General features: G+C 38.7%; 1 protein-coding gene across 1 annotated transcript; it reads right to left on the reverse strand.

Moving 5' to 3' along the window:
• Positions 1–2,370: 2,370 nt before the first annotated feature.
• On the reverse strand, positions 2,371–22,980 carry LOC139941026 (uncharacterized). Its single transcript, XM_071937443.1, has 3 exons — positions 21,086–22,980; positions 7,704–8,964; positions 2,371–3,321 (listed from the first exon to the last, which is right to left on the reverse strand). The coding sequence occupies exons 1-2, from the start codon at positions 21,966–21,968 to the stop codon at positions 8,420–8,422; spliced, it is 1,428 nt and encodes a 475-aa protein (XP_071793544.1). The 5' UTR covers positions 21,969–22,980; the 3' UTR covers positions 2,371–3,321; positions 7,704–8,419.
• Positions 22,981–24,820: the final 1,840 nt, after the last annotated feature.

The raw sequence follows: 24,820 nt of genomic DNA on the forward strand, positions 1-24,820 counted from the left end.
CATTATATTCCACTAGTTGCCCAGTTTAATCATTACCTCAAAAATAACTCTTCATTCACAGAATTAAAAAAATAATACTTTGTTTGACAAAATTATGCTTTGAGGGAATTTTGTTTTAGCATTATTTTTATTTAAACCTTTTATAAAAAATTCTCATAATTTTTTTAAGCTACTCACACAATAACACTGTCAATATAACAATATGCGATATTCCTAGGTTTTGACATCATCAAAATTACCTGAAAACTCATAACAAAAAGAAATTAGGGGCCATGAATTAAAATGGAACATATTGGAACGTTGCGATCATAAGAAACAACGGATTCGACACCCGCAAGCTGGGAGTTCATAGCGCCTGGGATTTAACACCTTCAACCCCACGAGACACGGCATGGGCGGTACGTGATATTCCACAAGGCTTATTTCACGTTCCGATTGCTCCACGCCGTGGGGCCATACAGCGTCCGATACACGGACTCTCTGAATGCTAATTTTACGTTCGATTTTTTACCATTATTTACGATTTCAAATCGTCACGTATCCATAATCTGAATAGGTACCTATACTTAAAATTTCACTGTTTTCCTTTTAATAGGCCTATAATGACCACGGAATCACTCTTTGAGCAAAGATTATTAAAAAAAGACCGCCGATCATATTGACCTTTGACTCGATCTAGTTTGAATAGTCATCTTCAATTCGTCACGTGATATGAATATTGCATACATTAAAAGTAATTTACATAGTCTGGCCACGCCTTCAATTTGCAAATATCCAAGACCATGGTGAGCACAGGACATAGTGAGATCCGTAAATCAGAGAAACAGCGCCCGCTAGCGTTCGTTCATTACAAGCGTGGACAGTTTTTGCCGTGCATAATCGGAACGTTGGTTGTGTGTGACCGCGCAACACCAATGGTCTTGGAACCAAGACTACGTCAGTTATTACAAAAGGCGCTTTCCTATGAGGTTTCAAACAGGCGAAGGGAGCCCTCAGACAAAGACCAAGCCGTATTTCGAAAAACGCCGTACTCCGGAATCTCACACAACAATTATTTACTCTGGAGTATCCCATACAAAAATTCTTTTTCCCATCAAAACAAACAACGTCAATATTCGTGGAAAACAAATTCACAACTTGTCACCAAGTCGCAAAATTTGGCGTCGGATTTCTCGACGTGAGGAAAACGTCGTGAAAAGAGTGTCTATTGGACACAACCATCTCTCTCAATAGTCACCATCAGAAAATATAATAATTACATCAACATTAAGGGAAACCCTATTCACAATTTCTTTTTATATAATCCAGCCAAGTACCGTACGGCTGTCATATAACATAATAATAATTTTAATTTGCACTTTTACTTCATTGCAGTGGGCATGGTGTATTTCTTGGTGAATTTTACTTTCATTTTTTATGACTGATCGCCTTACAAGACTGGACGGCTACTTCAAGGTATTCATAACCGAGTAAGGCTGTTTGACCAAACCAACTGCTACCAGGGTCACGCTGCCACCTACTCCCGGGGCTGAAACAGGGTTACCCCATTCACAGTCAATAAGGATGGGTATCATAGCCTGGCTTGTAAAGTAGCATGCACCTTTAAAGCACTCAGGGAGCCTTCATCACAAATGAAAGGCTGGCTGAACTGATTGATGGACGGTGGTGTCTCACGAGTGACGAGGTCTTAGAGCGGAAGGCGAAATGGTGCGCTCATGTGATGAGACAGGGAGGCCTACCCAGCGCAGCTATAGATGGTCTGCCTACAGGCACAATTCGAGGCAGAGGCCGCCCTAAGCTGAGCTGGATAGACAACGTCACAAAGTGGAGTGAAAGAAGTTTCGAAGAACTGAGACGAGAAGCGCTTGAAAGACACCAGGTGATGGCGGCAACTCCAGGAGTGCGCCCCCATTACAACCTGAGGACGAGGCGGCCACGGACGCAAGTCTATGCCGAATGATGATGGGAGCCTTGCTCAAGGGTACAGGTGTATTGACAACCGGGATTCGAACCCACACTCTGCTGCTGAAACAACACAAGAACCTGGGTCCGGTGAACTTGACCGCTCGGCCACGACACGCATTGTATGCATAACGATTTTTAATTATCATGCACATTGCTTGGTATGTGTTTCACATTTTTATAATAATTTTTCTCCGTGGTTTTTATTGCTCTCTTTGTTTAAATGGTCCTCCAGGTAGGATAGAAATTGTAACACTGGTACGGCGTTCCTGCTGTGATTAAAACTTCAGCTATTATAGGTTGTATCTCACTCACACATTTCGAAAAACCATCCTAATACTAATAACAAATTCAAAAGTAGATGTTTCATTTTTTTCACCAATAACATTGATTTATTATTTTCTCTACTGATGTATAAATAAAAGTAAATTATACACAAATAAAAGCAACACGAAATGCTATGCATCCAATTAATATCACATGACGTTTAACAATAAAACATTATTGTTATTTTGTCAAGTATTTTCTTCATTAGAAGTGCTTTCCATATTAATGCATTCACTTTAAAAAAGTTAAAAAGAGTTGCAAAACATTATGCAGATCTGCATAATGTATCTGCATAAGTAAAGAAGGCACATTTTCAACCATAGCCACAGCAAAATACACCAATTCGGTCGTAGTTCCCAATTCGGACCATCACAGTTTAACATTCCAATCTCAACGACTACTGTTTACATGCAATCAGGCCCAATTGCACAGAGTTGTGAAAATACCATGGTTTTTCTTTTGCTGTTTTCTCAGCATTCAACTTGTAACTTCACACGTGTCTTTCTAAAGACACTGGACACCCTTGGTAAGTGTCAAAGACCAGTCTTCTCACTTGATGTATCTCAACATATGCATGAAATAACAAACCTGTGAAAATTTGTGTTAAATAATTGGTCGTCGGAGTTTCGAGAGAATAATGGCAGAAAAAACACCCTGGTTGCACAAGTTGATTGATTTCGAGATCTCAAAATCAAATTCTGAGGTCTCAAATTCAAATACTGAAGTGAGAAATTACTTCAGCGGGAGCTGTTTCTCATAATGTTGTATACTATCATCAGCTCTCCATTACTCGCTACCAAGTAAGGTTTTATGCCAATAATTATTTTCAGTAATTACCAATAGTGTCCAGTGCCTTTAACGGATCGTTCCCTAAAGACTTTGCCTAAAATCGGCAACACATTGACATACACCGATCCATGACTCTACCATAAAAGGAATGAAATTGGGCATAGATGCATATAATGAAGGAATGGTGCATATAAATGAATGCATTCTTAAAGGAACACGTTGCCTTGGATCGGACGAATTCGTCTATAACTAGAAATTGAGAGTTTGTGTACAAACTCAGGGTGTTCGGGTGAGTGGTCAAATGAGGTCACGTTGTGTACAACATTTGTAGAACATTACAAGAGGTTTCATGTAGTGAAAGAATCTTGTATGTAGCATTTGAGGTTCTCAAGATATGAATATTCTAGTGTTTAACGTGTTTCTGAGCATAATGACGTCATCAATGACGTCATCATTCCAAAAAAGTTGCGGGTTCATCTACTCATGAAGGTTCATGTTTATGATAAGTTTCAAGTTCATAGTAGTTTAACATTTTGTTCAAAATCGCACGAAGAAAGATGAGGCGAATCCCAGCGTAGTGGAATTTGAATTACGCGCGCCTTCAACGGAGTCTGCATGTGTATACACAACCCGTAATGCCCACAGCCATGCAATGCTGTTTTGTCGTAGAGCATGGATACAATGTAGGCCTACATAAACTACACGCACACACACCCACACACCCACAATACAACAATTAGTAGCATTCACATACATGAATGGCGATACTATCTGGTTTCTACGCGTAATGAATGGAGGTCAACACAAACGCGCGCTTTTACGACCAGAAGGCAAAATTCAACTGGCATTATGTTTGTGCAAAAGTTTGAGCAGGATAACTGATCTTCAAACTGATATTCAAATTTTGCGAATATGATATATAGTTCTTGAGATATGAACTTTTGAAATTTTGTACTTCCGGTTTCAACCGGAAGTAAAAGTCACATGAGGTCACGTTGTGCACGACTTTTGTAGCTAATTACAAGACCTTTTATATGCACTAAATATCTTGTGTGTGGCATTTGTAGTTCTCAAGATATGAACTCTCCAATTTTTAGCGTTTTTTTGAACGTAATGACGTCATCAATGACGTCATCATTCCAAAAATGTTGCTGTTTCGTCTACTCATTAAGATCAATATATGTGGTAAGTTTCAGGTTCATACAAGCTTTAGTTTTTGCGAAAATCGCGCGAGAACGTTCGAGGAGAAGAACACGCAGAAAAAAAAAAAAAACTAGAAATTGAGAGTTTGTGTACAAACTCAGGGTGTTCGGGTGAATGGTCAAATGAGGTCACGTTGTGTACAACATTTGTAGAACATTACAAGAGGTTTCATGTAGTGAAAGAATCTTGTACGTAGCGTTTGTGGTTCTCAAGATATGAATTTTTCAATTATTTACCGTTTATTTAACTTAATGACGTCATCGATGATGTCATCATTCCAAAAAAAGTTTTGGTTTCGTCTGCACACTAAGGTTTATGTTCATGGTAAGTTTCAAGTTCATACAAGCGTTAGTTTTGTTCAACAAGTTCATAGTAGTTTAACATTTTGTTCAAAATCGCACGAAGAAAGATGAGGCGAATCCCAGCGTAGTGGAATTTGAATTACGCGCGCCTTCAACGGAGTCTGCATGTGTATACACAACCCGTAATGCCCACAGCCACGCAGTGCTGTTTTGTCGTAGAGCATGGATACAATGTAGGCATACATGAACTACACGCACACACACCCACACACCCACAATACAATAGTAGCATTCACATACATGAATGGCGATACTATCTGGTTTCTACGCGTAATGAATGGAGGTCAACACAAACGCGCGCTTTTACGACCAGAAGGCAAAATTCAACTGGCATTATGTTTGTGCAAAAGTTTGAGCAGGATAACTGATCTTCAAACTGATATTCAAATTTTGCGAATATGATATATAGTTCTTGAGATATGAACTTTTGAAATTTTGAACTTCCTGTTTCAACCGGAAGTAAAAGTCACATGAGGTCACGTTGTGCACGACTTTTGTAGCTAATTACAAGACCTTTTATATGCACCAAATATCTTGTGTGTGGCATTTGTAGTTCTCAAGATATGAACTCTCCAATTTTTAGCGTTTTTTTGAACGTAATGACGTCATCAATGACGTCATCATTCCAAAAATGTTGCTGTTTCGTCTACTCATTAAGATCAATATATATGGTAAGTTTCAGGTTCATACAAGCTTTAGTTTTTGCGAAAATCGCGCGAGAACGTTCGAGGAGAAGAACACGCAGAAAAAAAAAAAAAAAAACTAGAAATTGAGAGTTTGTGTACAAACTCAGGGTGTTCGGGTGAATGGTCAAATGAGGTCACGTTGTGTACAACATTTGTAGAACATTACAAGAGGTTTCATGTAGTGAAAGAATCTTGTATGTAGCACTTGAGGTTCTCAAGATATGAATTTTCTAGTGTTTAACGTGTTTCTGAGCATAATGACGTCAGCAATGACGTCATCATTCCAAAAAAGTTGCGGGTTCATCTACTCATGAAGGTTCATGTTTATGATAAGTTTCAAGTTCATAGTAGTTTAACATTTTGTTCAAAATCGCACGAAGAAAGATGAGGCGAATCCCAGCGTAGTGGAATTTGAATTACGCGCGCCTTCAACGGAGTCTGCATGTGTATACACAACCCGTAATGCCCACAGCCACGCAGTGCTGTTTTGTCGTAGAGCATGGATACAATGTAGGCATACATGAACTACACGCACACACACCCACACACCCACAATACAATAGTAGCATTCACATACATGAATGGCGATACTATCTGGTTTCTACGCGTAATGAATGGAGGTCAACACAAACGCGCGCTTTTACGACCAGAAGGCAAAATTCAACTGGCATTATGTTTGTGCAAAAGTTTGAGCAGGATAACTGATCTTCAAACTGATATTCAAATTTTGCGAATATGATATATAGTTCTTGAGATATGATCTTTTGAAATTTTGAACTTCCTGTTTCAACCGGAAGTAAAAGTCACATGAGGTCACGTTGTGCACGACTTTTGTAGCTTATTACAAGACCTTTTATATGCACCAAATATCTTGTGTGTGGCATTTGTAGTTCTCAAGATATGAACTCTCCAATTTTTAGCGTTTTTTTGAACGTAATGACGTCATCAATGACGTCATCATTCCAAAAATGTTGCTGTTTCGTCTACTCATTAAGATCAATATATATGGTAAGTTTCAGGTTCATACAAGCTTTAGTTTTTGCGAAAATCGCGCGAGAACGTTCGAGGAGAAGAACACGCAGAAAAAAAAAAAAAAAAAAAAAAAAAAAAAAAAAAAACAGAACAATAACAATAGTTGTTCGGCTGGTGGCCGAACACCTAAAAAAAAAACTAGAAATTGAGAGTTTGTGTACAAACTCAGGGTGTTCGGGTGAATGGTCAAATGAGGTCACGTTGTGTACAACATTTGTAGAACATTACAAGAGGTTTCATGTAGTGAAAGAATCTTGTACGTAGCGTTTGTGGTTCTCAAGATATGAATTTTTCAATTATTTACCGTTTATTTAACTTAATGACGTCATCGATGATGTCATCATTCCAAAAAAAGTTTTGGTTTCGTCTGCACACTAAGGTTTATGTTCATGGTAAGTTTCAAGTTCATACAAGCGTTAGTTTTGTTCAACAAGTTCATAGTAGTTTGACATTTTGTTCAAAATCGCACGAAGAAAGAGATGAGGCGAATCCCAGCGTAGTGGAATTTGAATTACGCGCGCCTTCAACGGAGTCTGCATGTGTATACACAACCCGTAATGCCCACAGCCACGCAGTGCTGTTTTGTCGTAGAGCATGGATACAATGTAGGCCTACATGAACTACACGCACACACACCCACACACCCACAATACAATAGTAGCATTCACATACATGAATGGCGATACTATCTGGTTTCTACGCGTAATGAATGGAGGTCAACACAAACGCGCGCTTTTACGACCAGAAGGCAAAATTCAACTGGCATTATGTTTGTGCAAAAGTTTGAGCAGGATAACTGATCTTCAAACTGATATTCAAATTTTGCGAATATGATATATAGTTCTTGAGATATGAACTTTTGAAATTTTGTACTTCCGGTTTCAACCGGAAGTAAAAGTCACATGAGGTCACGTTGTGCACGACTTTTGTAGCTAATTACAAGACCTTTTATATGCACCAAATATCTTGTGTGTGGCATTTGTAGTTCTCAAGATATGAACTCTCCAATTTTTAGCGTTTTTTTGAACGTAATGACGTCATCAATGACGTCATCATTCCAAAAATGTTGCTGTTTCGTCTACTCATTAAGATCAATATATATGGTAAGTTTCAGGTTCATACAAGCTTTAGTTTTTGCGAAAATCGCGCGAGAACGTTCGAGGAGAAGAACACGCAGAAAAAAAAAAAAAAAAAAAAACAGAACAATAACAATAGTTGTTCGGCTTGTGGCCGAACACCTAAAAAAACAGAACAATAACAATAGTTGTTCGGCTGGTGGCCGAACACCTAAAAAAAAAAAAAAACAGAACAATAACAATAGTTGTTCGGCTGGTGGCCGAACACCTAAAAAGCATTTGTAACCGTTTGTTATAAAATGCATATGGGTAGAAAGATGTTGTCAAAGTAGTATACAATGATTCACACAAATTTGCCTCGAAATTGCGTGACTCCCATAAATGGCCGACCGTGTTAGTCGACGATGTAGTTTTATTACAAACGGTTACAATATAGACCAACTCGACCGATTCAAGGCAACGTGTTCCTTTAATATAATCTGCACATATTTGACTACAGTCTATCTGATTGGAAAACTTTGTTGACCAATTAGGAATCCTTAAAGCCATTGGACACTTTCGGTAAACAGTATTGTCCAAGGCCCACACTTCGTGTATCACAACTTAAATATAAATTAACAAACCTGTAAAAATTTAGGCTCAATCGGTCATCGGAGTCGGGAGAAAATAACGGGAAAACCCACCCTTTCCGGACATGTGTTTTAAAATAATTCGTAATTCTCGTTATCAAGAATTGATATTGTTTTAATGTTTTCTCAAAAAGGAAAGCATTTCATGGAATAATATTTCAAGAGAAGTCTTTCAACATTACCTTCTGTAAACCCTGTAAGTTATTTGAACATCTGTGAACTTTTATTTTTTTTTCTATACCGAAAGTGTATAATGGCTTTATAATGGTCACACCACAACGAAGATTCATTTTTAATGCACGAGTTGCCTATTATTTAAGTCTCAGTCGTTCTTAATAAACCCGGGTAAAACATCATATAATTTCCGGTAAAATTCTGTCAAATTTAGGTGGTGCTACTTCCGTGGGATCTTGAATGCCCTTCAGCCAACACGTCACTCTGACGTCAGTTGACAATGGGAGTTTTCTATACTCAGGGGTAGAGTCACTAGGTCCCTTCGTTTTGGTTGTTGTGTGGTCTCCTCTCGTGTCGTCATGTTCATCGCTATCGTTCTTTTCGGCAGCATTGCCTATCTCATTGGCTGCAACTCTACGGGCAATTTCTTGACACGCCTCTATACTCAGAACACTTTCCCGCCTTTCTTGTATGTCGTACAGGTTGCTAGGGAAGTTGGTGTCGTCATCAACCTCGTGATCGCTATCCTGATCATCGTAGGGTGGTTGCTGCTTTGGCAAGTTTCGATTGTAATCTAAATGTCCTATGGAGTTTCGCTGTCCATGCTGGGAGCTGGAGTCGTGACGTAGCCTCCGTCTCAAGTGGATGTTCCCGCCCTCTATGTCAGAGCTGTCCTCCAAGGCGATGCTGGTGACGTCACTATCGTCAACGCCATTCCGTTCACCTGCAAAGAGGCAAAGAAAAACACATGATATAATTAGTTGTTATAAATGGGTTATTTTAAGATGATCGGGGTCGATTTCATTCCACAATATTGCTCGAATGTAATATATTTTTGTATGTAGCGTTTTGTAAATTTTGTACTTGTTACACTTTATGGCCTTTTAATATTTGATTGTTGATATTTTTTAGATGTGCTTTGACCCTTTCAGCTTCTGCTGCTGGTCACTTTGTTCACAAAATAAAATTTCACAAAGATAGTCCCAACTCAGGACAAGTTTAAAGGCAGTGGACACTATTGGCAATTACTCAAAATAATTATCAGCATAAAACTTTACTTGGTAACGAGTAATAGGGAGAGGTTGATAGTATAAAACATTGTGAGAAACAGCTCCCTCTGAAGTGACGTAGTTTTCGAGAAAAAAGTAATTTTCCACGAATTTGATTTCGAGACCTTTAAGTTTAGAATTTGAGGTCTCGAAATCAAGCATCTGAAAGCACACAACTTCGTGTGACAAGGGTGCTTTTTCTTTCATTATTATCTCGCAACTTTGACGACCGATTGAGCTCAAATTTTCACAGGTTTGTTTTTTATGCATATGCTGAGATACACCAACTGTGTCTTTGACAATTACCAATAGTGTCCACTGCCTTTAATGTGTGATTTTTGATATTTTTTAGATGTGCTTTTACCCTTTCAGCTGCTGCTGCTGGTCACTTTGTTCATAAAATAAAATTTCACAAAGATAATCATAGGACAAGTTTAAATGATTATGAAAAGACCACGGTTGCTGCATTACTGTGTGTGCTTTTAGGTCCATAATAAAAGGCTTCAGTTGAAGTGTTTGTTATTTGAGTGAGAAATTACCTCTTTCTCTACGATACTTCAGTGGGAGCCGTTTTTCACAAAGATTTATACTTTCAACAGCTCTCTATTGCTTGTTACCAAGTAGTTTTTATGCCAACATAAGTAATTACCAAAAGTGTGCAGTGCCTTTAAAAAAAAGGACAGGATACTATGGTAATTACGCAAAATAATTGTTAGCATAAAACCTTACTTGGTAACAAGCAATGGAGAGCTGTTGGTATAGTGTAAAACAGTGTGAGAAACGGCTCCCTCTGAAGTAGAAAGAAATAATTTCTCACTTAAATATTTAAATTTGATTTCGAGACCTCAGAATTTGATTTTCAAGCACACAACTTCGTGTGACAAAGTTGTTTTCTTCTATAATTATCTCGCAACTTCGATGACCAAATGAGTTCAAATTTTCACAGGTTTGTTATTGAGATGGTGAAAAGAAGGTGTCTTTAAGTGTGTAGAGTTTCTGCCTACAGTTTCCTTACGCCATACTCAGAGAGTGTTCCAATCGCGGGTCCACTTATTGACGATTGAAGAGTTTAACAAACATACACTTTCTTAAGACCCAAACGCTGAATACATGCTGTTTGTATTAAGTCACATCATTGCCGGTACTTGGGCTTTATATATTTACTCAGCACTGGTGTTGAGGGTGTGCAATGTCTTACATAATTTTACAGTTGTCATTGTTGGAATGCCACTTTAAAGTCTCGCTCAACATGGAGTGTTTGCGACCGTCACGAGTTCATCAGAGAACACATAAAGAAAACTTTGCTCAGAAGACGTCAATGCTAAAACATATACTACCGTCGTTTTGTAATAACGTTTGCTTTTGCTTTACCCCGTGACCCTTCAGCCGTTGAAACTACACTTAAAGACAATATGGACACTTTTGGTAAATGTCAAAGACCAGTCTTCTCACTTGGTGTCTCCAACATATGCATAAAATAACAAACCTGTGAAAATTTGAGCTCGATTGGTCGTCATAGTTGCGAGATGACTATGAAAGAAAAAACATCCCCTGTCACACGAAGTTGTGTGCTTTCGGATGCTTGATTTCGAGACCTCAAATTCTAAACTTGAGGTCTCGAAATCAAATTCGTGAAAAATTACTTCTTTCTCGAAAACTACATTACTTCAGAGGGAGCCGTTTTTCACAATGTTTTATACTACCAACCTCTCCCCATTACTCGTTACCAGGTGAGGTTTTTGCTGATAATTATTTTGAGTGATTACCAATAGTGTCCACTGCCTTTAAACTTTCGACAAAACTGTGATCACAACGTAAACTCCGTTTGCGGGCGACTAAAAGACCAAGGTGCTTGTGACTAAAATCTGTTACACCGCGTAAAGAGTAAATTGCAGAACCCCTAAACCAAACTATGCTTAGATGACGTCTGTACACATTTGGTAATTACTCAATATAAATATTAGCATAAAACATTACTTAGTAACGAGCAGTGGGGTGCTGTTAATAGTATAAAACATTGTGAGAAACGGCTCCCTCTGAAGTAACGTAGTTTCGAGAAAGAAGTAATTTTCCACGAATTTAATTTCGATACCCCAGCTATATTTTGAGGTCCCGAAATTAAGCATCTGAAAGCACACAACTTAGTGTGACAAGACAAGAGTGTTTTTTCTTCAATCGAGTTTAAATTTTCACAGGTTTAAATTAGTTATGTTATGCATTTGTTGAGATACACTGGTCTTTGACAATGACCAATAGTGTATAGTGTCTTTAAAGGCACTGAACACGTTTGGTAACTGTCCAAGACATGTATTCTCACCACAGGTAACCACAATATATCATGAAATACATCGGAGTTACGAGAAAATAATGAAAGAAAGGACACCATTGTTTTACAAGTGTTTGCTTTCAGATTCCTTATAAAGGTCTTCAGTTCTGAAGTCTTATATTTGCATGGGAAATTACCTCTTTCTCAAACACTACGTTACTTCAGAGGGAGCCGTTTCTCACAATTGTTTATACCACCAACAGCTCTCCATTGCTCTTTATACCAACAAGTTAGATGGTTGAACCAACAATTATTTTGAGCCGAGATTTTGAAGATGCCCCTCCCCCATAACCGAAATTACGGGTATTGTGCAAGATATTTCCTGGTAACCAAAACACATTATGTGAGTTAATAACACTTTCAAGGATTATTTGCTTTCAATGACGTCTGTGACAAAAGAGGCCACACAAATTTGCGAACAATAAACACAGAAATGTCATTTTGGCGTCTGGGTGTTAATAAATACCAGTAAAATGTTCATACGTGTCTGTGAGGTACCAAGGAGTTTTAAAGGCACTGGACACTATTGGTAATTACTCAAAACAACTGTTGGCATAAAAACTTGCTTGGTAAAAAGCAACGGAGAGCTGTTAAAATTGTATAAAATATGGTGAGAAATGGCTCACTCTGAAGTAACGTAGTTGTCGAGAAAGAAGTAATTTTCCACGTAAATAGTACTTGAATTTGCCGTGTGACAATGGTGGTTTTTTTTTTCAATTATTATCTCGCAACTCCGATGACCAATCGAGCTCAAATTTTCATGTTTGTTATTTTTTGCATATGTTGAGATACACCAAGTGAGAACACTGGTCTTTGACAAATACAAAGTGTCCAGTGTCTTGAATGCAATTTATATGTATTGGTATCATTGTTATGAGGAAAGCGCATGATGCAGATGGAGGTCACCCTGTTCCCAAACATTAGCTAGCCTATACTTGTTTTTATTTCTGCATTCTAGGGAATATGTTGTTGTCTGCGACTCTCTGTGATTTTGGGGAAACAAAAAATGGCATCTTGTGAAAAAATTCACATTGTTGTCATCCATTTTATACGAGCTGTGTTAGGTCTTTACCATATAATGTAGTTCAAGCGTGTGCCAGGGGAGAGCGTTCCCATGGTTATGAAGGTTATTTATCAACAGTTGTGACTGGAAATAATTTGCAATTCTGCTGTGTAGGATACTGACGTCCATGTAAAAAGTGTTGAATAAATATGGATTGTAAAATTTATAACTGTTGTCATCCATTCTCTACGAACTACCGCAAGACCCACCAGAAATAATTCAAGCGTGTGCCAGCGGGAGAGCGTTCCTATGGTTATGTAGGTTATTTATCAACAGTTGTGGCTGGAAATACTATTCAATTCTTCTGTGTATTGGATACCGAGTGACAAGTGGAAAGTGTTGAATAAATATGGATTGTAAAAATTCACATTGTTACCATCTATTCTTTATGAACTACTGTTAGGCCCACCAGAAATAGTTCAAGCGTGTGCCAGCCGGGGAGCGTTCCTATGGTTTTGTAGGTTATTTATCAACTGTTGTGACCGAAAACACTGTTCAAATTTGCAGTACTGAGAGTGGGGGGGGGGGGGATGTGGAAACGGAAATGTGCGGAGGTGGAATCGAGGTTAATGGAGCCGGGTATACACGTGATTGCTTCCCGGCTGGTGAGTTTGGTTTGGAATGCTGCGTTTCCGTGATCGAATGAAACAAAATACACATGGTATTAGTGAATTCAGACTATTGAGAAACTCTTGCTTGCCCCTAAATGGTTCCCTGTCAACTTTGATAACTTCAATCTCCCAAAACGCAGTGGCACAACTTGCCGGTGGAGTAAGAAGTGCCAAGGCATTTTCTTCTAGGCTAAGGGCACCCTAGAGGAAATTGTAAATTCTAGCATTTAAGGGCACCAAGGCAATGGCATGGGTGCATGAGGCAACCATCTTCGCTGCCTTCGTGAAGAATCAGTCCTGAAAACATAAACAAGGTCTGTGAATATTTTTGCTCTGTTTCAGAGGGTGAAAACAGACACTGTAAGAGCAATGGAAGTGCAGTTTTCTCCGGAGTGGATATTATGACGTCATCCCCAACTTCTTAGGATGAAACTTTTGGGGTTTCTTCCCCCGTAAACCCCGACTAGCCAGAAATTCCTTAAGGCGATTTAGAAAACCCACGCGTCGTGTCCCAAGACTTACATATCTCATCATTGTCATTGAGGACACAAGGCAAACAAAGGATAACATTTTACAATTACGTCAGAGAGAAGAGGGTAATAAATACGTCTAGCAGTGGATCAACTTCGCGTCATTTCACACATTCACCCATTCTGTTTTGTGAACAGAACTAACTGCCTCTGGCGAATAGTTCGAAGGATCCAGTAAATTAAAACCGTTTTTTGGTAGATTACAGGCGACTGAATTTGTTCAACTGGAGTGAAGAATATTTCTCATTGCAAATTTAAGACTTGTAAGGTGGAAATAGTAGTTTTGGACAATGCTATTTTAAAGTAGGATTTGAAACCTAAATTTCAAATAGCTGAGTGTATAAATTCGAGTAAGTCATGAGCTTTCTTTTTTAAAGTATTGTGCGAAACAAATTCCCATTAATAGGCGGAAGGTCAGTGTTCTGTTCAAATAAAACAAAAATGAAGAATTTTTTATTTAACTAATTATTTATCTCGCGTTTTATCCATGCAAAATCAATGTTGCATGTCACATGTATTTCTTGAGGGCATGTCCGTGGGTTATGCGTAAAGATGGTGTGTTTGCTGTCTGCCAACCCACCGTCATAAAAATAAATAGTTATTTGTAAAGAAATAATGCTTACGGCGGGAAAAATGTTGAATAAACTGTTATTTTGCTTTCTCCGGAAATTTATTTTGTTAATCACTGTGGTGATGAACTGTCAACGCCTTTGTGAAAAATTTTCACGCAGATTTCTTTTGAATAATAACTCACAAAGACCATTTTTTAATAACAACTTTCCTTATGAAACTATGCGCAGCGAACCAGTGAGGTATTGTTGCGAGAGATGATTGATTGCAATATGGAATACAAGAAGCTGGGAACCACTTTGACCTTTGACCCAACCCCACACATCGTCTGTGAATCGGGTGTAGAGACCAGCAACCTTGGTAACGGCATGCCGTGGGTTTATGTTTGTGAATGAAAGGAACAGATTTGCGCCACCAGTAATTTGTGGAAAATTTGTTTTGAAATATCACGGAAGTAAATGTATTTGTTTGTGTTGAACTTTGGAAGAGTCGTACTGTACATAAGACCACTGGATCGGTGTGTAAATGCTCCCATATTGGTTCAATTGCGCAGTATCCATTACAATTTATTTTTTCATTTCATGTTTCATAAATTATTTTCTTGCTCTGTTCTTGACTGTCGTCAAGACTTAAATAATTGTTAATTTGTTTGTAATATGTTGATTGAATTTAATCGAATTATTGAACAATATTAGTTTAATATTGGACCGTATACATTTCTGTGGCGGCGCGCTCTAAAATAAATACGGGTTAGAACGGACCCGAATCCCGGGTAGTAAGCCCGACTCAGTTATTATTATTTTTTGATCAGTGCGATCAGGAACTTTTTCTTTAAGATTGACATTCAAACCATTCATTGTACCCTCTTCCACTACATATTTGGTGTGAGAAAGACAGACTAAGAATATTTTTCAGAGCTTCCTTGACTAATGACATTTTTTTATACAGCTTCCTGGACTTTAATCTCGTCATGATATTTATTTTGTGCCTCCGCGTTATCATGACTTTTTTGCACATTTTATAAATTAACTGGGTACTTGAACAGTCTGACTGTAAATATGAAAATTAATTAATCATTTTCACAAAAGAACATTCTCACACACATTTGACACTATTAGGTTATCTAATTGAGTGATAAATGAATTCAATACATTCAATTATGTATCTAACTATTCACTTATCTCTTAAAGGCAGTGGAGACTATTGGAAATTACTCACAATAATTATTAGCATAAAACCTTACTTGATTACGAGTAATGGGAAGAGGTTGATGGTATAAAACATTGTGAGAAACGGCTCCCTCTGAAGTAACGTAGTTTTCGAGAAAGAAGTAATTTTCCACGAATTTGATTTCGAGACCTCAGACTAAAAAATTGAGGTCTCGAAATCAAGCATCTGAAATCACACAAATCCGTGACTTTTGTGACAAGGGTGTTTTTTCTTTCATTATTATCTCGCAACTTTGACGACCAATTGAGCTCAAATTCGCACAAGTTTAATATTATATGTATATTATCATTCAGCATAGACTTGCGTCCGTGGCAGCCTCGTCCTAAGGTTGTAATGGTGGCACACTCCTAGAGTTGCTGCCATCACCCGGTGTCTTTCAATCGCTGTTCAAAATGTCAACTCAGTGTTTTATTTAGTTCGCGTAATTTTTACTTTCTTTTAATGTAAATTATCCGGATGTGCTCAGATGCTCTCTAATGAAATAATATTGACGTACCTTGACGGAGCGAGCGACCTGAAGCACCAAACCGATCGAAGGCAATTAAATGCGCCGACAAAAAAACACTTTGCTTCCTAAACAATCTTATAATGTTATTGTGGTGTACATATCAACCACTATTAAAGAATGACCGCTTATAAATTATCCAAATGTCAACACAATGTTTTCAGAACCCAGTACATGTATATGTTTATGGAACTTAAAGGTACAGGACACTATTGGTAATTACTCATAATAATTGTTTGCATAAAAACTTACTTGTTAAAGAGTAATGTAGAGCTGTTGGTAGTATAAAACATTGTCAGAAACAGCTCCCTCTGAGGTAATGTAGTTTTCGAGAAAGATGTAACTTTCAATGAAGTTGATTTCGAGACCTCAGATTTAGAATTTGAGGTCTCGAAATCAAGCATCAGAAAGCACACAACTTCGTGAGACAAGGGTGTTTTTCTTTCATTATTATCTCGCAACTTTGACGACCAATTGAGCACAAATTTGCACAAGTTAAATATTGGATGTATTTGTTGAGATACACCCAGTGAGAAGACTGGTCTTTGACAATTACCAATAGAGTCCAGTGTCTTTAATGTATATGGTGCTCGCAAACTTTTTTTTTTATAATAAATATGGCTATTGGACTTTGGAGTGTATTAATCACTTTGGTTTGAACATGAAGTCCAAACACAAAAGCGAAACATATTCACTGTATTCAACTCATTTATTTAATTGTCCTTGAATAGAATTTGTTCAACGACCCAGATTTTGTTTATGTACAATAAGAGCTGACAGCTCATGAGTTCGTGTCATGTTCGTGTAGTTAATATTATTTTACCATAAAACTGTAAAAATCTAAATCCAAAAGGTGGTAACATTTGTTAGTTTTATAGCGCCGAAAATCTGCAGCGGTTATGTCAACGCTATAATTTACAAATTTGAATGCACAATCAAAGAAACGTTCATGGAGGAAGGGGGTCTTCCTCCATGCTGTCAGTAATCTATCTCAGATAAACAAAAAAATGAAATATAAACAAAGTATCTATTAATTTCTATATTTCGCAGATACTTCGAAGTGAAATATTTCTCAAAAAGGGAATTAGATTATATCCAAAGCTTCTGTACTTCTCAAAAAATGATTTTGTGTTGCCATTTATTTATAGAGCCATTACCAAACGTGTACAGCCCCTTTAATATACCTCCTCGGTGTTATCATGATGAAATCCACCCCACCCTTCATATTTTATGAGTGCTATACACGTTATGTCCTCGGGCAAAGTCTGGCAACATTCACTGTGTTTAACAAAAACCAGACGATGGTGCCTGCTTATTATGAGAGCATTTAGCAGTGTTCAGAGAAGCAAATGTCAGAAATACCCTACTGACATTTGATGTTGTTTGTTCGTATCTTCTTTTCCGTTTTTACATAAAAATGATCGTGTTATTTTGAAAACAGTCGTCTGCTTCTGTTTTTTTATCCAGACGGATTTGAACCTCCTTTGAATAAGGCGTGCCAGTAAAACAAGTCTTTAGAATGTTGTATTATTTTACACAAAGGGTTTGCGAAATAGAAGGACTGACCAAATTGTGGTTTATGAGCGATAATGTGGAAATAAACAATTAACAATTAAATATTGAGTAAAGTTTTATTTCGCTTGGATGTTTCAAAAGGCATAACTTTATTTGTTTTAGCATTTGGAACTCTGCATGGCCGAGTAATATTAAGAAGTAATTAATATAAATAGTAGTTTTCGGGTACAGTCATGTTCAAATCTCTTTTATGGAGGAAACTTGCTCTGAAAAGGTGTGGTATCAACGTTTCAAACAGATACTCTGCCTGTCGTCAGGAGAAAGCCGATACAACATCAGCTCTTCTGAGAGTCAACACCCCTCCCAAGAGAGATTAACATTCTACTACCCACAGGTTTGAGTTGTATCGACGTTTCAAACAGACACTCTGCCTGTCTTCAGGAGAAAGACGATACAACATCAGCTCTTCTCGGAGCCAACATCCCTCCCAAGAGAGATTAACATTTTACTACCCACAGAATTGAGTTGTATCGACGTTTCAAACAGATATTCTGCATGTCTTCAGGAGAAAGACGATACAGCATCAGCTCTTCTCGGAGCCAACATCCCTCCCAAGAGAGATTAACATTCTACTACCCCAGGTTGTAGTTGTATTGACGTTTCTAACAGACTCTGCCTGTTTTCGGGAGAAAGAAGATACAACATAAGCTCTTCTGAGAGCCAGCACCCCTCCCAAGAGAGATTATTATTCTACTACCCACATGTTTTATAGTTGTATTGACGTTTCTAACATACACTCTGCCTGTCTTTGGGAAAAAGACAATACTACACTAGCTCTTCTGAGAGCCAACACCCCTTCCAAGAGAGATTAACATCCTCCTCACCCACATTTTTTAGTTGTATGTCTTAGTTTACATGTAACGCTTTAAACACCACTTAGATACACTATTCGTGTCCTTCTGTACGCCATATTGATTTTTCGGAGACTTTATTAGAGAAAGAGGACACTGCTGTCAATGCAAGGTAATTAAATTTCGTGTTCAATAAAGCCAAATAAAATTAAAAACATGTTTAGCGTCATCCCTTTTTGAAAAAAAGAAGAAGAAGCCGCTCCCCCTTTTTTAAGTACAAACAGCTGGGCTTTAAAAAAAATGCTGAGATATTTTAAGTATATTCTTTTGCTTTTTCGTTAAAATGTTTGCAAAAGAGGAATTTAGAAAAGGAGGCGGTTTTTATATATAAATGGGGACATTTCAGGGATTTCATGTTCAGCGGGAACGCTTACCATTATTTTATTTTGATTTGGCCTTACAGTTCACATACGGTCGGCCTAATCAACACCAGTGAGATAAATACAGTCCCTTTCTGTAAACCATTATCGAGTCCACAGCTCTCCGGAATTCCTTGACTTCAAATGAAGGGAAAGTCCGTGACTCGAAGTGGCTTTAGAGAGACCTCATGGAGAGCCAAGCCAGCCGATGCATTCATTGTCATAATCTTCCGTTCATCCCAGCATTGTTCTCTTTTAAAGCCTCATTTGACGTTTCTTTGAAATTGGCAAACTCATTGTGTTTGGTATCAAGTGGAAAACAAGGTCAAAATTGGCTCCACAGTTAGGCTTTGTGTCATTGCCTTGGATGTACAAAATAAACAGAACGAATTGTAAAATATCTACGATCAAGTTTTAATAGTTGATAAAGGTAATTTCGTTTTCACCAAGGGGGGGGGGGGGAGGGGGGTCAGTTTGGGCGAATCATTTCTTTCCCGCTTATTATGGTTAAAGACATTGCAACCGATTTCACGAAACGTCTGAAATATTCGATTAATCCTATCTGGAGTTAGGACGAGCAACCTGTACTAACTTAGGGTTGGTTCGATGCGTCCTAACGTCTTCGGATGGAACTTAACTCGACCCAAGTACAAAAATTAATCCTAAGTTTGGTGAGTTTTGTGAAATCGACGGCTGAACACATTGGCAAATACTCAGAATAAATATTAGCATTTAAACTTTTTAACGACAGTATAAAACATTGTGAGAAACGGCTCCTCTGAAGTAACGTAGTTTTTGAAAAATTTAATATGGGGTAATTAATTTCTCACTCAAATAAGAAAAAGGCTGGAAGCCTTTTATTATGCATTTGAGAGCTCACAAAGTCATAAAGTTTGAGAGCTCACAAAGTTTTGCCGCAAAAGGGTGTTTTTTTTTCTTTCATTAATTTCTTGCAACTTGGATGACCAATTGGCCCCCAAATGTTCACAAATTTGTTATATTATGCATATGTTACAAGTGTGTATACTGGTCTTTGGCAATTACCATACGTGTCCAGTGTCTTTAACACCTCTTAAAATGCATGTACATAATGTAGGTACATGTATATGTATATCTCGAATGTTCTTTTAGCACATTTTGACATGTCGACATCTACCACGCACATCCACGTCATTTCGACTTCACGTAAACAAGTCAAACGTTTTTCATGGCCACAGAAGGCCTTCAAAGTGTTTCTGTGTTAATTGGAATTGTGCACATGGGAATTTCTTCTGCCTTCATATTGAAAGTAAACAAGTTTCGAAATTTAACTGTAATTTGGGTGTTTTCACCTTGGCATTTTTATGAACTATAACTAGCTGTTGATTGAGGCTTGGACGTTATTGTTATATCTTCGCAAATGTGTATATTATTTATCTTATTACATTTTAAATTGGCAAAACACCAATGTGTTTTTTTAAAACAAAATTACATGGAATCTGAAAAGCCAGAGCTGTTTATTTTGTTTCGTAAACGATCACCAAAAATTTCTCGATTTTATTTTTCAGTATTGTATTTTACAAAGTCTTAGGCCCACAATACTTAATTTTCATTTTAATACGCGGAATTCAAATAAAGTTACAGATGCTATAAACCAATCCATAAACCATTATTAGCAAATAGTGGACATTTTTTTGATAACAGATGTGTGTCTTTGATGGTACAAACAATTGACATTTGACACACAGTCAGATATGACATTGTGATCTATATTTTTACGAAGGACTAATATACTTCTGGAATATCTTTTTCGAGAAGGATATTTGGCTAGGTATTTTTTGTCTTTCGACAAATATCTGTAGATAGGATCGCAAATAGGGTTTTCAAAACGGCTGACACAAAATGAGTGACATTGATTGGTTTGTCACATATTCTGTTCATGCCATACTCTCACAGTGGGTAAAATTTCAGACCGTGTGCCTTTTTTAAGACACAATGTCGTCGCCTATTATTATAACTTGTACCAAGGTACGAAGTGTCCTGACACCGTTTATAGTGGAATTCAGACTTGTAATAATTTACTCTTCCATAAACAATGATACATACTAAGTTGCAATTTAAATTTGTTCATAATATACATAAATTATTCCGATGAAAATTTTAAGAAAGAAAATGAATAAATAAAGTTTTGAATTACCTGATGATGACGAGTGGTGGTGTGACTTCCTGGTGTCGTACATCGACTCCGTGGCGGGTGTGTCGGGTCGACTAGACGGCACGAGGGTGCCGCCCCGCAGGCTCGCTGACCTCCGGACAATATACGGTGAACCTCCGCTCCTCGGTGAAGCTTCTCCCGTGTTAGCTACATGCTGTAAGACATCCGTGAAAGAGCCGAACGAGAAGGGTCTAGTTCGACGGGTCTTTCCCGGTTCGTTCCCGATCGGCGTTGGTGACTCCCCACCACCTTGCTGCTTCGCACCTCCCCGTATTCTACGGACATTCATCGGGGAACCTTCCAACGACCGACTCGCTCTAGTCACTCCGGCCACGGCGGGGTTTAGTAAAGAGAGTTTCCGGAAAACCTGAGGTGAGTTTGATCCGGAAGAGTTGCGAGAACGGGGACTTGCGTCCGGAGGATGCGGAATGGGCACGGGGCTTGCAGCCGCGCTTCCCCCCGATGGCAAGTTCGGATTCCCGCGGTGTTTTAGAAGTTCTGAGTCCGAACACTGTCGCACCATGAACTTTAGTCGGCGGTGTATGAGCGGGCTTCCGGCGCTTGCTGCAGGGGAAAATTCACTCTCCGATAGTGGCACATGATGAAAAGTTTGGCTTGCAGTGGAGTCCGGCGTCGTTGGGTTGTCGAACCGGGATTTTTCCTGGATGTGTGGGACTCCAACGAGCGGGGGAAGCTCCCCCTGCGTCGAGGGGCAACTCGTCGTCTTTCCCAACTTCATTTTACCGTTGGAGTGGAAAGATTTTAGGCTGGAGTAATGGGGTTGGTGATGAGGTGAAATCTGCTGTCGGGGTTGGGATTTCCAAAGATGGTTGTCCTGTGGAGATGGCGGTGGAGGAGTAGTCATCTTAAATCAATCCTCCAAAGCGATCACATCAACGAACAACTATTTCATGTACACCTGTACACTCATGCGCAAGACTGAGAACATATTAATTAAATTTCCCCGCATCTTTACTGTTGGCGAGACGGTTAGCAAACACAAGATCCATAACGAATATCACTGTGGCGAGAAATGGCTGAACAGCCGTCTGATGTATTCCAAGTAGACGATCGTAAAAAAAAAAATCCCACATTCACAATATTAACAACACCTTGTGTGACGAACAACGTGCGTTATAACTGAGCGTGTATACACACTAATGATCATCTATTCAAGGTCATCAAACCTTTTGCGAATCGGGGTGAACAAAAATCTCCATGCTGTAAACTAACTCCATTCTAACCGGCTTGCAAAACCCTCCAGAGATAAAGCCACTTTTCATTATAAACAGAGTTGACAAAAGTCCGGGATTCGACCAGCAGTTAGGGCTTTTCAGACTGCTTTGCTCCGGTGGTTTTCAGCACACTGGCCCGGCCACCCCATGCGTCGATAAGATTAAAAGCCTTTTCATCAAGCTAAAATTCAATGAGCCATTATAGAACCACTCTATATCGTTAAAAAAAAAAACCTGCCTTGAAAGTCCTCAGAGACAGTTGAATGGGGGACAGAATTCCTCAACCGGTGATCCAGGGTTCCTTCACTGACATACACTCCTGATCGACAATTGTGACCAATTTCACATCACCACAGGCTTGACTCACCAAAGTTCCAATTCAAGGAATACTCAAAAAAGGTTTCAAATATTCACGATGTCACACAGGACGTGCTGTTGTGAAAACACATAAACCCTAAAGCTCCATGGGATAAGTAACCCGATCAATAAAGTTAGTCCATTTTCCCTTGATCTGCTTTGCCTTTGTACGGCGCACGCACGTCAGAGCTAGCCGGCCTCCGTATTGCTTGCTGAGGGATCACCCTCTCACTGACCCGTCGTCTAGCGAAGACTAGGGACCCATCCGTGCTCCCCTTTGTCACACACACGGTACACGGTGAATTATAAACAACGTCAATATTATTTGATTCATTTTTTTTTGTATCAGCCACGTTTGGACAGCTGTAGTAGGTTGCCATGACTACACACACGCCGCATACGCGATCCCCGACCAAGTTGCTGGAGGTGGCTTTTATTGAACAACGAGGGCGCTGCACAAGTTGCACCGTTTCAATCTTGCAATTCTTACACAAATTCGTAAATATATTTGTATACATGTATCGCATGATATTGGCCTATGTTCGAGACCTGAATTTGTGTTAAAATCTCAGTTTGGCGACGATTTCCCGGTTGAACTGATACGGTTCAGTAAACGATGTCCCTTTTAGCAGTGCAAATGCTAACGCAAAATGTATTAGTTGCTACTCAAAATTCATCATTTGCCTCTACTCTCACTTTTTAGCATTCATTGTACACACAACATATTCAGTCAAAAGATTTCGCTGTGCAATAGTGCTGGATAAAATCGTTCCCTGCGGTTAGGCCTATATCCATTTACTTTTGCTCTTGTTTAGCATATGTCCAATCTGCGAAGATCACCTGCATAGGCAACTTTTGAGATCATCCATGGTGTCCGTTTGAATGCGGCCCTCTACAGAGATAACACCTCGCTTTATGGATTCGTCGTTTTTGAAGAAGACAAAACACAAGTAGGGGCCTTCAGTTTTTTTAAACTAATTTTGTTGTTTTCTCAACAACTAGAAAATGTGCTCGGCTGAAACTTTCGACAGGTGACCTTTGTTGTCTCTTTTTATAAATAACTTTGCGTATACAAATCTGCATTCCATTGACAGAAATAAACCAAACGATGATCCGAACGTATGTTGTGTAGCAATTTGATGACGTCACAACAATCTAGAGTAGGCCTAAACTGTCACAGAACAAATGGATTGATCGATTGCATCTATATACCTTTATCATGCTGCATCAATCTCTGTCATGTTCCTTGTATCAAATAACAATAATGAATGCTAATAATCACTTTGCAATTAGGAACCAGACTAATTTTTTCTTCCAGCCTCGGTTTGGTTACATTGATATCAATGGAGGGGATTCAATATGGCTGCACAGTGATAAAGGTCTATTGAGTGGGGGGGGGGGGTAGTTCTAGCAGTCACTCCTATGAGGGCTCATCGTAAAGCAGTACATAAGCATATCAGTCACAAAAACATTGTCAAACGACGACACTTGTGTCACTTCAGAGCTTCACCACGTTGTTAATTCGCCTGCCCCAAGTCAAGTTAATATTCTGAACAGCAGGCATTATCCGAAAGACCAGGCACAGAGTCTCAAACAAAACGGAACTGTCTTTGTCGTTTTCAAAATTTAAAATGAGCATCGAAATGTTGGTGAGGTTCATCTAGTATACGTTTGATGAAATGGCGACTAGCGATCTAAAAAAAACATCGAATGTTTATACTCCAATCGAAAAACCGTGATGCAGTTTCCAAGTAGCTACTTTTAGATCAACTTGAAGTGTTTTCAGGTCACTGACACGATGCCGTGCAAAGTACCTTCGAACTGTTACGGAAAATATTCTATAATATGTTACAGGAATTTTAAATTATACATCAACATGCGTTGGACTGACGTCATAAACTACGTGATTGGACTCCATGGTCTCTAAAGTACAAGTTATTGGGTAGCTTGTAGCCGTTGTTTCATAACCCCTTTGCTTGTTTTCGGAACCAATACTACTCAAAAGAGATATTTATAACGGTGTTACTGTAATTACTTGAACTTCCACCATGCAAAGTTTCAAATCCTACTGGTTTTCAATTAGTCGAGCTGGTACCTGTAGGCACTGCATGAAGGCTCACCTCCA

The sequence above is a fragment of the Asterias amurensis genome, chromosome 8 (genome assembly GCF_032118995.1).
Source record: "Asterias amurensis chromosome 8, ASM3211899v1".
Classification (NCBI taxonomy): Eukaryota; Metazoa; Echinodermata; class Asteroidea; order Forcipulatida; family Asteriidae; genus Asterias; species Asterias amurensis.